This window comes from Schistocerca gregaria, chromosome 1, assembly GCF_023897955.1.
Source record: "Schistocerca gregaria isolate iqSchGreg1 chromosome 1, iqSchGreg1.2, whole genome shotgun sequence".
Lineage (NCBI taxonomy): Eukaryota > Metazoa > Arthropoda > Insecta > Orthoptera > Acrididae > Schistocerca > Schistocerca gregaria.
In genome coordinates this window covers 628,761,578-628,777,506 of record NC_064920.1, presented here as the reverse complement: position 1 = coordinate 628,777,506, position 15,929 = coordinate 628,761,578, and the positions used below count along the sequence as shown (strand labels likewise).

The following is a 15,929-nucleotide window of genomic DNA, read 5'->3' as shown; positions in this document are numbered from 1 at the left end:
AACCACCTCTGGCATCTCACTCAAGTACCTGAGGGTGAGGGATCCTAGGAAAGGGAGGTTGAAAGGGTTTCCGGTCTTTGGAGCTATCTTCTTTCTCTTCTTTGATCCTAGCATCCACATCTATTTTTTCTTTTCTTACCTCTCATTTGAGGACCTGTCTATTTTTTTCCTGTTTTGATATTCACAGACTTCTAATGCTGAAGTCCTTCCTTCTTTCCGTGTTTACCAGAAACCTAAATCAGACGACATTCACATATTCACTACACTTCTACACAAACATTAAATTACATAAGACAAAGCCTGTCGTGTGACAATCACCAGGTGTTGTAGGGGAAAATAGGTGTACATATGGAAATATGCACCCATATATAGGAAGCTATGACGGTTGTACATCAAAAGTGCATAAGAAGAGGTGCACATAAACAAAGAACAGTGACAGTTCTAAATTGAGATTAAAATAGGCTCAATGAACTCATGTGCAAAGAGAGACAAAAGCATATAAGTTTATGGAAGAAAAATGCTACATAACGAACAACTATAAAGTAGTAATGAGTAATGGATAAATAAGAAAGAGGTGTGAGCTAAGAAAGAAAATGAAAATAGGAAAGGAATTAGTCATATTGATCATTAAGAAATGTCAGTGTAATAAATACTCTCATGAAATGAATGATAATGGGATGTAAATGGTATATGTAGACATAGTATTTATTGAAAATAGAGAAGTTGATAAGTAGAGGAAGACTAGGCAGTAAATGATATATTAAAGAATGAATGTGAAGCTTAAGATAGATCTTTACCAGAAGGTACTTAATTATGGTATACATAGAAATGTATACTAAGGTAATGAACAATGAGGCCTCCTCAGAAAGGATAAGGGGGACATACCCGGCATTCACTAAGTATAAAGGGCAGGCATACCTAAGGAATAGGTGCTGATCCTAGGAGAAGGGGACAGTATCATGACAAAAGTCACAGATTTTATAGGGATTATTCTGGGAAGTGTGAGTTCTATGAACAAATAGCATTATTATTTTTCGTGGAAATAAATGAGTGTCAAAAGAACACTTTCATTTCATCCAGAGGTCCTCCAAACTACAAATTATGAAAATAGTGCACACTAGGAAATAGGTAGTACAAAAGATAGGACCAGAAAATAATTACTCATGTGTCATACACATCTGAAATTTATGATTGGGGCAAAAAAAGGAAATAAAGAAAAGAAAGAGAGTTCTCACAATTCCTAACTATTAGTAAGGCTGACTAAAACCACGAGTATATGCTCATGTCTTAATAACAAAATAAAATAAGAAAAGAGTAGAGAAACAGAAAGCGAAAGATTGTTCAAGAGAGGACAGAGAATTGTTATTGAAAGGAAATGTATATGTATGTATATAAACATATGTAAGAAATGTATACTGTTAATATATGAAATGTTGTTATGAGTGACATTATTTGCATAATGATTATGTATAAAATATTGCGTGTTCGATCTGGGGGAGGGGGGGGGGGGGGATACGTAGTGATTTAAGAATTTTGTGTAAATTCTAGAATCTCTCACCCTTCTGCCATCTCAAACACACAATATTCTGATTATGAGTGAGGGATGGTAGAATCCTACCTACTGCGCGCCACACTTGTATGTGCAGGTTTAAAGTCAGTAATGGAAAGAAAGTAGACAAGGCAGATGAATGGCACCGAGAAGTATCTGTCGGGCAAACCATAGATGTTTTAGTGAGTGTGTAAAGAAGAACTATGGAGTTTATGTGCAGCTCTGTGCTTATTGCATCATTGACTGTTGTTACTAAAACAAAGACTGTTGAAAATGAAGTATTGAAAACTTTTGATGTAACCTTGCTATAGGCAAGACTTATTTTCTGTTTTATGCTAAGAAAAGTTATGGTATCAAAGCCATTAATTTCTTTCTGATATTTGACTGTATGAGGGATTTACTGGAAGTTATATATTTATGTTGAAAGTGAGAGTTTTATTGTGTATGAAAGTCAAATACATTGTTAATTGATGAAAAGCAAAGCTTGTACGTCTACCTATTTCATAAGTAGAAAGAGTGTAAAACTTCCTGTACATTATTAAACAGAGAAGAAGTCAAGAGGGTTTCCATCTGCCGGCCATCCAGTAAAGAAGAGTGGCTGCAAATTCCAAGTAAGTCACCTCGTAAAGAAGTGGAAGGTGATTTGGGGGAATAAACCGAAATAATCCTGATTCACACTAACGCTTTAAGTAGGAAACGTTAGACTATCGCCCATCCCTGTTTTAGCCGAGACCAGTCGTTGATCTTTCTTAAGCTCAGTTGTTTTGTTAATCAGTTCAGTTCTTACTTGCAGTTGAATTTCATGTACGTGATATTGTTTATTGCCTTTGTTCTGTGTGCTGTCATGATAGTTTCTAATTACGGATAAGTTTGTAACAAGAAAGAAGAAGAAGAAAATCAGATTTTGATTCACCTGCTAACATTGTGACAAGCTAAAAATGTGTATGCACTACTATAATAGTCTAATTACCTATCTGTAGCTGTTTAATGTTAGCACTGGACTTGTGAGTTTCTAAAAGATTTTTTTTTCAGCGGGCTGCTTGAATTTTTCTGAGCCGACTGTGCTCTGCATTCCTCCTTCCCCGTTTCGTCCAAGATCTGTTTAAGCTCTTGTCATATTGTAATAACTGAAGCCAGCAGTTCAATGTACAATTAAATCTTAAAATATGTCAGCATTCATGCACTAACAAATGATTGCACAGTTGAAGGAAAAACATTCAATGTTAGAATTCAATTATTTGTTGCGATTCATTTTCTTTTCTTTTAAAACATTGTACAACAATCAGTTTTTTTCCAAATTCTTCACCAACTTGCGGTAGCTCTGCAAGTTGGGCTGCTGAAAATGGTTTCCTGTGGTTTTCTTCCGAATATCTTTCTTTGTAGAAAGATTCCAGTTCCATTAAAGATGCAGCCCCTCTCCTTAAATGAAAAGAGCTGCATTGAAGGCAAGCCGGGCATCTCTTTGGAGACTCCCAGTACTAAGACCCACATGATAAAGAAATAATAATCCAAATTATCCACATTTTAGCTCTTGTATTTGTCTGCTGGGACATTCATTAATGCAAAAAAAAATGCTCTTCCTTACATTGAGAGAAGTAAGGTTGAATTATTCTGGATCGTTTGAATTTTTGCCACCAAAAATTGTTCTAGCTTCTCTGTTGAACAGACATATTTTTATTCCAAAAGTCCTGACATCAATAATCATGGAGTCCCAAAACATTAGCGCTCATCTGTTCCTGATCACTTCCTCAGCTCAAGTCCAGGCTGAAAGTAGATGAATGTGAAATGTCCTTGGAGGTTGAAGGGAGATTGGAGGTTGACCGCTTCTCAGTGGTATGTCAAAATACAGTACTCCTAAGAAATCAGATTATATCTCTGCTTCTTGAAAACTGGGGTCATTGTCAAGTAAAATAGTTAATCGTTCTTTATGGAAATTTCGAGAATAAATGAAAACGCGAGCCTTTTTAAAAATGTGAGTCTTTTTTTGAGGTCATCTTTAACAAATCAGACCCCCATTTGACAAAATCCTGACTATGTCCATGTAGAACAGGGCAGACCTGCAACGGAACTGGAGGAGGATGCCATGGTAGGTGTATCATACATATCTTGTACCCAGTTCTTCACAGGGGTACGGCCCATGTGGCAAGAGGTTGGAAGTGGATGTGGCTTAAAGATAAACTAGGGCAGGTCCCTCTGCTCCCTGCATGGGTGGGTTTAGTTTGGATAGGCAACCCTTCAGGGAGCCCTGATAGGCTGTGGACCAGCTGCTTGTCTGCCCACATGTTAGCGGTTTCCCCACTCCTGCCCAACTGTGTCCTTGGGTACATGGCTGCCTGCAGGTTGTGGAAAATTTCTTTAGGAGAGGTTGGAAGGGTTTTCCTTATTTCCGGACTTGATAATTAGTTGAAGCTCTGACAAAGGAGATGGTTCAGTTGTTCCAGTCTTGGAAGATATTTGGTTGAGGGAGACCAGGTGAAGTGGGTGAGAGAGAAATTATTAAGGATTTGGAGGAATGTGGATAACAACTTGGTCCTGGTTCCAGATCATAAAGGAGATATCCATGAATCTGAACCAGACAAAGGTTTTGGTGTTTTGGGTGACTAGGATGGTTTACTGTAGAACCCGTAACAGTTTAACATGAGAGGGTACAACGTGAGTGCCCATGTTTGTGACACAGAGTTTTGTGTATATCTTCCTCTTAAGGGAGAAGTAGCTGTTTTTGATTATGTAATTAGTAAGGTATGTAAGGAATGAAGTACTGGGATTGCAGCTGGAAGGGTGCTGAAAGAGGTAGCATTTGATAGGGACAGGACCATCTGCGTGGGGGATGTTAGTGTATAGGTAGGTGGCATAAACAGTGATGATTAGGGATGCAGGTGCATTTGCTACCTCAGTCTCCTGCCCGTGAACCACCATTCCTCAACCCTCCAATCCTCCCTCCCACTTCCTGTTACTTTTGTCTCCATGTCCGCTCCACCCAATAAAAATTGCAACTCCAGGCAAACTGCAGTGCTGGCACAGTGTAGACAGCCGCAGCAATGTAGATGTGCAGGTTGTGTGTGTGTGTGTGTGTGTGTGTGTGTGTGTGTGTGTGTGTGTGTGTGTGTGTGTGAGAGAGAGAGAGAGATTGCTTACCACCTAAACTGTTCCATGAGATGTTACTTTTACTCCTTAAATTATTTATATTCCACCAAGGACTTTTCATTACCATAAATATATATTTTTGTTATTAATGGCATGCTTGTTAATTGTCTTCTAGGTATATATTGCTCCATCAACGCACGGCTCGCCATGAACTATTTACACCTTCAGCTGTTGGATCAAATGAGACACAGAAATTCACTTTAAGGCCTGTAGACTACTTCCTTAGCTCTAGCCGAAAAGTGGATGATGCTGTTGTAATGGGCTTACTGACACAGCTGAAAGAAGGAAAGTATTATCTGGAAGATACAACTGGAACTCTACAGTTAGATTTGTCTGAAACTGTATCCTTTACTGATTGCTGTGAGACATGTTAAATATTGTAATAAATAATGCTCTACTTTAACTGTAGATGTTCTCTTGTTTTTAGTCTAAAACGTTTCATTTTTCTGACCACGAGTAAATTTCTATAATTTTCATTATCTCTGGTGTGCTACTTTCTGCATAATTTTAATCAGCACAGTGCTTTAGCGTCCATGAAAAATGTTATTTTTTTCATTTATGGGTAAATGTCATTGACCACTGACTTTTGACAATAAGTTAAACAAAATTATGGCACAAGTATAAGCAATTAAGGATTTTCAGCTTCTTTTGTGTAGAAAAATTATAAGAACTGGAGTATTCTTGTAAGCATGTAATGTAACTGGGATTTTAACTTATGTTGACTTGCAACTGGAAAACACTGCAATTTTTCTTGACTGAAAGTGTGCCAGAGATATCATACTGGTTTACATGTAGAAGGCTGCTTTGTGCTGGCAGAAGGTTGGTATGAAGACAGAGTATTTCATGTAAATGGCATGGGGTTTCCACCACCAGAATCTTCTAGAATTAGCAGGTAATTATGAATGGAGTTTGTACTGAATCTTTAGGTTTCAGATGTGAGAAAAAAGGACCAGAGCAAGAAAATCACACAACTTACAAAGGAAATAAATGAAAATAAACAGTGCACACAAATAGTGAGTAACTCTACATTTAGGTAAAACATCAACACATAATAAAAACCCTTGTGTATGCAAAGCTCTCAGATGGTTGCTTGTATCATCAAGGCAGATGAGCACAATTGAAGGAATTAGCAAAAGAATGTGGCAGTCTGCAATTTAGTAAGGATTAGTCTGCATATGTCATCTGTTGTACAATTGAATGCATCACAAGCCGGTAAAATATAATTCCACATGCACCACTAGAAAGAACAGTCTTTATTTACATTTTTCAGTGGACTGACCCAAGGAAACTAAAATGCAAGAAAGTGTAAAATTTAGGAAAGTATAGGCAACACTTTTTCTATCATTCAAAATGTCAAATGAAAACAATTTAAATTTTGCCTATTTAAAAAATCTGAAGTAATTAGTTGTTTTTGTTTCTTTCTAGCAGCAATTAGCTCTATTTTTCTCTCCACAAAACATCAGTCACAAAGGCAGTGCTGAAACACACATTTGGGCTGGTTTCCCACTTTGTTGCAATCGTGTAAATGCTCTAAATAAAACACGGTAGCAGAAGTCTTGTGTGAAACCACATTAAAAAGATATTCATGTTCTAATGTGAGATTCATTATTGATAATCATTATAAAATTATGGTAAATAAAACTTGTAACACAATACTGGTTAGAACACTAAAGTTGGCAGTCTTTGTAAACCGAGAACAATAGGCAGGAAATCCACATGCTTGTTGCTAACAAAGTCACTTGGCTCAGGGAAGCCTTGAGTGAAAACCAGGGTGGCAGTTGTCATCATGTTACGGAGTATCTTGAGGAGGAAAGTTAATGTCTAACGTCAGGTTGTACCAAAGTAAGATTGTGCACGTAGTATGGATTAGTGTATTTCACGTGAAAGTAGCAGCGATTTGTGAAAACCCATTATAGAGATGGCTATCTTCAAAAGCAGTGTTTATTTGTATAAATGACTGTGAAATTAAATTAAAACTGTTATAATACAATGCAGTGAGCAGAAGGAAGGTTACTACTAGAGTCACTGTCTTCAGATTGTGATTATCATGTAAATAAAATAGAAAGAAACTTCCACATGGGAAAAATATATTAAAAACAAATATTCCAAGACTTGCCAAGCGGGAAAGCGCCGGTAGACAGGCACAATAAAATAACACACAAACACACACACACAAAATTTTGAGCTTTCGCAACCGGCAGCTGCTTCGTCAGGAAAGAGGGAAGGAAAAGGAAAGATGAAAGGATGTGGGTTTTAAGGGAGAGGGTAAGGAGTCATTCCAATCCCGGGAGCGGAAAGACTTACCTTAGGGCGAAAAAAAAGGATAGGTATATACTCGCGCGCCCACACACACACACACACACACACACACACACACACACACACACACACACACAGACCAGTCTGTGTATGTATGGATATGTGTGCGTGCGTGCGTGCATACCTATCCTTTTTTTTCCCCCTAAGGTAAGTCTTTCCGCTCCCGGGATTGGAATGACTCCTTACCCTCTCCCTTAAAACCCACATCCTTTCATCTTTCCTTTTCCTTCCCTCTTTCCTGATGAAGCAGCCTCCGGTTGCGAAAGCTCGAAATTTTGTGTGTGTGTGTTTGTGTGTTATTTTATTGTGCACGTCTACCGGCGCTTTCCCACTTGGATTGTGATTATCATTAAGACAGTGACTCAGTGTACTTTACCATTCTTCCAAATGCTCCAAACTAACAATACAGGCAGCCGTGACCTAACACGCCAACAATGAAAATCTGGTTTACAGCACTAACGCTGCATTACATGATCAATAACTGACTTGGAGCAGGAATATGCTGCACTTTTGCAGAAATCTGTGTAACAATCAATCTTAAAGGTCTTGACAGCATCAAAGAAAACTTAAAATGCAGGAAACGTTGTAACACAGAATTGTTAATGATGGGATAGCATTGTGTTGAGAGAACACGACTATCATTGGGACTGACAAAAGCGATCTTAAAAGGCAGGAACATAAAATTAGAGTTTTACTGTAAATGTTTATGATGTCTTTGAATTTAAAAAAGCATATAACATGCAACAAATCGAAATAGAGTATAGGTCTTGTGGCCTAACAGTCTTTTCTGCCTATCCTTTCAATTTTTTGACAATACAAACATCTTTATGTGATCAGGGGCCAGGAAGCTGAATCGTTCTCTCCTTCTACTTACAATGTGGGGTCCAGTAATTCTGTTTCAGGTTTGTACCCTGTTTTAAATGACATTGAGCTACTTTGTCCAGCACCCTCAACATTTCTGTGCCCATCATATGGTTTGAACTTTGAAATTTTATTGCTATATCTCAGTCTTAAGCTGCACATTCCCTCAACCCGCCGCCCCCCAAAGGTATTAACAAAACATGGACACACTATATTTGGGGGAGAGAGGACAGGGAGAGAGCAAGGAAATTGAATAAGAATTGTGAATTATCTGTTTATTCATGCATAGTTTTGTAACCTTAATTTTGATATTAATTGTAATGGCATAATTGTAAGGCATCCTTCCTCTTTGCATATTGAAAGTAATTTACTTTCCATGTAGAAAGAAATTTGCGCTGTTTATCTTGAACATAATTATTTTAATAAATGGATGATGAAAAGTTTGGGTCTCTCTCTCTCTCTCTCTCTCTCTCTCTCTCTCTCTCTCTCTCTCTCTCTCTCTCTGTGTGTGTGTGTGTGTGTGTGTGTGTGTGTGTGTGTGTGTGTGTGTGTGTGTGAAGAAACATAGTCTTGAAAATGAAATGCTCACTTTTAGTAGACCAACGGCAGCAGAACAACTATGTTGTTAAAACTAAAAACTCGCAAATGGTCTGTATTCCCAGCTGACTCAGAATTATTCTCATCTACATGAATGCCTTAAGACAATATACTTACTCAACCTATGAAAACTTATTCAGGGAGTTAGTTTCACTTTAAATTAAGCAACATATAGTTGCAAAATGCATATATCCAGGATAGTTAGCCTTCATCAAACAAGCAATGTTGAATTTGCAAATCCTGATTTAGAATAGAAGGCGGTCAGCAGCTTTATTTAGGAACCAGTTAAAAGAAGATCCCTACGTATAAAATGTATTTTTATTTTATCAGGCTTTGTGTAAATGATAAGGTCAGTGAACATTTAATAACATAGCAAGAATTAACTATGATGAAAAAGTGTTAGAAATTTGACTGTGAATTCAGAGTATGACAATAATATTTATAGATTGTAAAATAGGGCAATTAGGGATGATTCACAAAGTTTTTTTGTAATAACTTTGCAACAATATTTTGTTTAGTATTTGTATCCTATACCTTACAAAGACCTATTGTGAAGATAGTCGTTATGTATGGCAATTTTTGTTCACTACTCATAATAGAATGTATATATTTTTTCATATCACTGTCTCTATTCATTCCCAGTAAAGGAGTCAACAGGGACAATGCCATTGTGGGCTTAATAGGGAAGTAAAGCAGGTCTTCAAAAGATAAATATAAATGAAATATTTTATTTCAACTAATAAAAATTACAGTAAATATTAAAAACTTATAAATACATTATGAAAAATACACACTTTTAGCAAGTGTTTTCACTGAACATATGATGCCCATTCTGGCACTTCAGATTTTGGAGAATTGTTGCATCTGCTTTCTTGCATTCATACTAATCAGGTACGTTTGAGGGTGGAGTGAAGGAGGGGGGGGGGGGGGGGGGTGAATTTTAATCTGTTTTGTTAAGAAAAGTTCTAATGTACCTATCATCTGAAAATTTTCCCAAGACTTTTCATCTATATGTTTTGATCTCTGTATTGTAATAAAAATTCACCTTGTCCCAGCTTGCTTCTAAGGAAAGACGTATTTATACCATTTGGTTCAGTATCTTCATCAGTGACATCATGGACACCATCAGTATCTTCCACTTCATTATCAGAATAATCTTTGTAACTGCTCTTGAATTCGTCAAGCATAATACTTCGCCCAACAGGAACATTCAGCTTGTTTTATGGGTCTTTTTGGCCATAATGTCTTCTTGATAATAACGCGTTTCTTTCAGAAGAATCCTTTTCATTGTCATTTTTGTCTTCGGGTTCAGGAGACAGCAAATCTAAGACTCTATTTCTGTTTAAAGGACATATGCCCACCTTATTAAATCGTGATTTTATATCGTGTTCTAGGGATTTGGCCATCATATAAAGTGCTCTTTTCGGAGGTGATGGAAAAATTCGTTCATAAGATCTATTAGCGTTGGTTTGGGATTTTCAAGCACCTTACGCCAGTTCCATTTCATTGGCAGAAATAGTGCGATATGTAATGGCCAAGTTGGGTGTGTGGAGTTCACAGGAAGACACACAAAAGTAATGTTGAGTTCTTCACATAGTTTTACCATGGCTGGAGACAAATATGAACTCAAATTATCACCTATAACAACATTTTTGCTCCTCAATTCTATGAGAAGAGGCTATAGCTCTTTGGAACCAGTCTAGAAAAATGCTTCTGTCCATCCAAACAGGTTTAATAAGGTTTTAGAAAGTTCCGGTTTTCACACCACAAGTCGTACAAATATGTAGTGATGTAAATGAAGTAAGGAGGTAATAATTTTGCATAGGCAATAGCTGAAATTATTACTGACACATTACTTTTACTTTGGTTCATTATTCGTTCTATGTACTAACAGTGTTTCTTTAAAATTAGTTCACATTGACCAATGTAATCTCAAAGAGCTGTCTCATCCTAATTAATTATTGCACCTGATGAGGTGCCATTAACATATTCATCTGAGCTTAAAAAAGTAATATTCACAGTTGTCAGTGAAATGCCTCCCCAACTTCGCTTAATAAATTTGGCACATACATTGTGACAGTTTTTCCTTCTGTCTGGTCGAGTCCTTCCCAGAAAATGGTTTTTAAAACATTTTACAATTCTGCCGTCTTTTTCAGGGTAGTGTTTTACAAAATAACTTAAGTTAAAAGCACTAGGTTGATATCCCCACTCGTAGCACTTCACTAAACATCTAATAGCTTTATCTTCAGCAGCTATGGAAAGAACAGTTTGGGTGCCCTCCTTCTTAAAACTTATTTCACCTTGGTACCCATAATTTTTTGTTCATGTAACAAAAAAGCACTGATTTTGACATTTTGAACTGTTATCCATCTTTTCTTATGGTCATTCCACTAGAAACAGCATCAGGAGCCTTCTTCATAGTGTCTTCATCAACAAGGTGATGACCTCCATTTTTAATGCCTAAGCATTGTTTCATGTAGGTCTAACCTAAAGAGATGTATATTATCTAGGCCTCAGAATTATACAAGCATCAAGAAATGCTGTTTAAGTATATAGTATGCGTAAGAACAAGAGTTCCTAAGGACAAAAATGGTACAGGAAATGACCTGACATTGCTTCCGAACCGTGTCCGTAATAACTCAATTTTCAAGTTATTAACATCCTGAAAAACCTTAAATATATATAAAAAATATGAATTTTAATACGAGTGCTACTAGTTTTTTAATGCTTTCACTCACCAAAAGATAGCAGATCAGGAATGAAATGACTTCAGGCTGTAAACACAATCACTGCTGACATTTGAGAGATTCTAATTTTTAGAAGAAATGAACAACTGGCTATACTATGTTGCCAGTGTAACATAAAAATTTTTGGACTAACGAATTCTTTTACAATGAGGATAACAGTGTACTTTGAAAGTAAGAGAAAGAAATTGCATTGGAACTTTTTCCCAGGATTAGTCCCATTTCACGCTACTTTATACTAGTGCTTAATAATTGACTTCATTTCACAATTTGTAATAAATGATGAGAAAAAGTATGCCACAGCCTATAAGTGGGCATCATCCTAGCATTTATTGGAATAATTTGGCAGAATCCAAATAAGGATGGTTAAGGTTTCAAACTATAACATAGTAGTCATGTCCAGGTTCGCCATTGGACTTTGTAGCACCATCAGATTATCCAAAAGAAATTGACAGTAAAAGCAAAAGATTTTGTACACTTTTAAGCATTCAGCTGGAATCAGCTTCCCCCTTCCAAGTTCTGTAGCTGGTCTAAGTGGACCTGCTCTGCATTGCCACAAGACTGCTTCACATTCTGAAGAAGGTTGAGTACTGTAAGAGAGCTCTGAATTATACAAGCTATTAAGTGAGGTAAATGTCTTTCAATAACTCTTCTGTATTTTATAATATATTAGAATGTTTACAAATGTGGCTGGACAGGTCTGCTTTCAATCCACAATTTGCATAAATCATTACATATAATAATTCCTGTATAGAATTTCGGAAAAGAATAATATTTTTGCTGAGCTTTATTCAACTGTTTCTGGGCCTTGTCATTATCGCCAGCACTTCTTACTTCGTACCATCCAAGACATGGCCAAGCTGCGATGCCAAAGTGTCTTGACAGCATTCTGTGCACACACTTCTTTCACCACATCTGTACATACATCGTCAAACCACAGCGCACACAGTGGAAAGTTCTTTGCTCAAATATGCATAAACAATGTTTTTACATGCACAGCTTTCATCAGCTTGAGAGGAAGAAGTATAAGTGTAACATGCTATTCTGAATGAATGTGGTGTCGCACCACACCAAGTATTTAAAGGGTGCTACAGTTTTCATTTTCAGGTGCTATGAGCAATGGTCTCAGATTTGATTATAATGCTGTTGAAATCTAGACAACAGCGTGTTTATCTCCATTTGCTGTTACTTGTAACGGAGTTAATTCCCAATGCTGAGTGCTCCTTTATATGTGGTTGTTCGTTTTCTCTGGATTGCAGCATTCCATACTCTGCCTGTCCGCTTCCTCAAAACTTCTCAACTCTGTTGCAGACAATGATTAGTAAGACTTTATTAAGTGTTTCTAGTTTGCTGCTTTGAAAAGTCCACGTAATTGAAGATTCAGTTTGGTGTTTTGGTGAAGCTCTATACACCTTTCTTCAGCTGTCATAATGAACAGGCCACACCCAACATGCTGTACAAGCAAAGTATTTGGAGGCATAGTTTATCTTTTATTTTAAAAAGCTGACATTTTTGTTTTTGGACATGATCTATATTGGACATCATGTTTATACTGGACTTGTACAAGCCAGGTCTGATTACATGTAGTTATCAGAGTACCTACATCAGAATCAAGAGTGGTGTGTGCAGATAGTATAGTGGATAGTAGCACAGTATCACTGTGATTTGCTTGTTTCCATGAAGGTTGGGTAAGCACTGAGGACAATGCAAAAAGTGGAAGTCCATAAACTGCAACAGACAGTTTATTATTAAAGACATTTTGAGGGAGGCTCACCAAAAATTTTAAGAAATTGCATATGATGCCAAAATGTCTGTCACTTCAGTTTACAGAATTATAATTGAAAAGTTGCTGCCAAATGGATTCCACAGGATATGGGTGAAGAGCAGAAAGCAGGCCACAAAGGAATCACAGAAAAATTGCTTCATTGTTATCAAACAGAAGGAGCACAGTTTCTAAAATTTTCTAAATAGGATTGTTGCCCTTGATGAAATATAGATATGATATTTTGAGCCTGGAACTGAAGTCTCAGTTGCCTCCATAGAAAAGTTCCAACTCTCAATGCCTCAACTGATAATAATCTTGGTGTATTTCATGAATGGACTCATAGCTGCAAATAGTGCCCCAGGGGATCCATGTAACAGGCCTGTACTGCAGGTTGTTTCTGCAAAAGAAGATCTGACACGCTTGCAGCTGCTGTCCTCTTTTTGCACAATAATGCAAGACACCATATTGCCTTACCAGTGAGAGAAATGCTCAACAAATATGGATAGGAAATACTTCTCCACCCACCATACAATCCTGATGTGAGCACACCAACTTTGATTTAATTCCCAAATTGAAGGAACAACTCCAATGCAAAACTTTTTGATACAACTGATGAGTCATCCAGTGAGGTGACCCGAGTAATTAGACAGTTCAACAATGAAGTTGCCCTCTCCAGAGTACAGAAGTTGCCAAACATTGGGAAGTTCTCATAAGCAAAAATGGAGATTACATAGAAGGGATTTTGCAAAACAAATTATTTTCTTCAGTTCTGTCTCTAACACAGCAGGAGTCGTTTGCTACACTGCCTCTCTTTTTGTGGCTCCGAGTGCCCATTACTTTGTAAAACAATTTTAGGCATTGTAATTCTTTAGTGTTGCTTTCTCTCTCTTTGCCATAATCCTTGTGCACCAGGGCATTGAGTGTGAAATCCCTCTGAATGGATGGTGAAGGTTTGATGTACAGAACTGAAGTTACAGCCTCACCGTTATCCAATAGAAACTGTAACTGTTGGAGCTTCTGTTAACAGCACATCATGAAAAAGTAGGTAGTTCTCTTTCTGTAGTCCAATTGTTAATATTATACAATTATTAGGATGGAAGGAAGTGAGAAATTACAAGATATACGAGGGTGCTGTGAAAAGTTCTCAGAATCACCATGAGGGGTCAGCACTAATGCAACAAGTTGTTTATGTGATATTCATTGGGCTGTTGCTTGTAAACACATGCCACATCAGTGCTCTTGGAAGAGAGCTGTGGTGGTGACGTGGCTCTGTTGTTTTACTTGCGTAGTGAATTGTAAAGATGGAAAAAATCAAGATTCAAGCAGTGATTAAATACTTTGTAAAGAAAGGTACAAAAGCAAAGGACATTCGTGCTAATTTCCAGAATACACTGGGGGACTCTGCTCCTTCATATTCAACTGTTGCCAAGTGGACAAATGAATTTAAATTTGGTCGGGAGAGCTTAGATGATGATCCGCGTAGTATCTCTACTTCAGAAATCATTGCAAAAGTGCACAAAATGGGCGAGGAGGATCGCCGATTGAAAGTGCATAAAGATGCTCGTGCTAGCCAGTTGTCATTTGAATTTGAAAGGGTATATCACATTTTAACTGAAGAATTAGAAATGGAAAAAATTACCTGCAAGCTGGGTGCCTTGACTCTTGACACTGGATCAAAAAAAGCATGAGAATGGACATATTGGAACAATGTTTGGCCTGTTTTAGGAGAAACGAACAAGGTTCTTTCCGCTGGTTTTTTGACCACAGATGAAATTTGGGTGCACTACTATACCCCAGAGACAAAACAACAGTCAAAGCAGTGGAAACATGCTGATTCTCCGCCACCAAAGAAAGCAAAGACAATTCCTTTGGTGGGAAAGGTCATGGCTGGGCCATGAATTTTAGGTAATAACCTATGTTGTTCCTCATTAAATAAAGGCAATAAAAGTTTTACTAACACGAATTCACCAATTTATGAACGAAAACACTAGTTTTATAGCACCTAAAAATACCTAATTTCAGGTTAGTACCTGACTGTACCTAAATTTTAAAAAAATGCAATTAAATATAATTTTTTATGTCTAACGTTCTCTCGTGGTCTTCCCAGCTAAGAATTACGCAAATATTTTATTTAAAGTCATCATTTTGTAGTACCTAAAATACCTAATTTCATGTTAGAACCTGATTGTACCTCATTTTTTAAAATCCTAAAAATACCTATTTCATGTTAGAACCTGGCAGTATCTAATTTTTAAAAATCCAGTCAAATAAAATTTGTATGACTAAAACTACTTTTCTGGTCTTACCATTTACTTAGAAAACAGTAACTGAATGATAACCAGTTAGTTTGCACACACAAACACCTATCGTGAGTGAGACGAAGACAGCATACGCAGCCCGCCCTGCTCCACAGAGCGTTGTTGCTCACTGTGTACTGTCAAATGGGCCAGCAGGGCACTGAGGAGCCTTGTGATCTGCCTCTGGCGCCTCCATGCCCTGTTGGAATAGCTTGTTTAAAACAACTGCACTGTCTTCATTCATTCAGTCGGTCAGTGTGCTGATTGGATGTAGTGAAATATTTCGCAGTGACAGTGTATTTGTAGAATGTGAAGCATGCCGAAAGTAGGCAACACCAAATCATCTCTGATTCGTTAGTGGTTACAAGAATTTCCTCCTGATTTCTCTTCAGACGGAAGGGTTAATCCCTGTAATGTGTGCAACAAAGACGTATGTAAAATGTTAACCTTTTATCATCTATGCCCACTCAGAGAACAGTAATGCCACTGTTTTTCCCAAGTTCATTTTGACCAGAGACATGGGAATGCAAAAATATTGTTTCCAAACCCTTAATGTTGATTAATTTTGCCAAGCAGATCTCATATTAAATTCTTCGACAAAGTATTTCTCATTTCTTTTTGTTTTAGGTACGTTCTGAACAGAAGTCACATTT

At 37.3% G+C, this 15,929-nt stretch overlaps 1 protein-coding gene across 1 annotated transcript in view; it reads left to right on the top strand.

Moving 5' to 3' along the window:
* Positions 1 to 15,929, top strand: part of LOC126359832 (DNA polymerase epsilon subunit 2) — a 125,038-nt gene that overhangs the window by 90,069 nt on the left and 19,040 nt on the right. The window contains exons 4-5 of the mRNA XM_050007660.1: positions 4,809 to 5,034; positions 5,464 to 5,585. Of these exons, the coding sequence (XP_049863617.1) occupies positions 4,809 to 5,034; positions 5,464 to 5,585 (348 nt within the window). The remainder of the gene's footprint in view (positions 1 to 4,808; positions 5,035 to 5,463; positions 5,586 to 15,929) is intronic.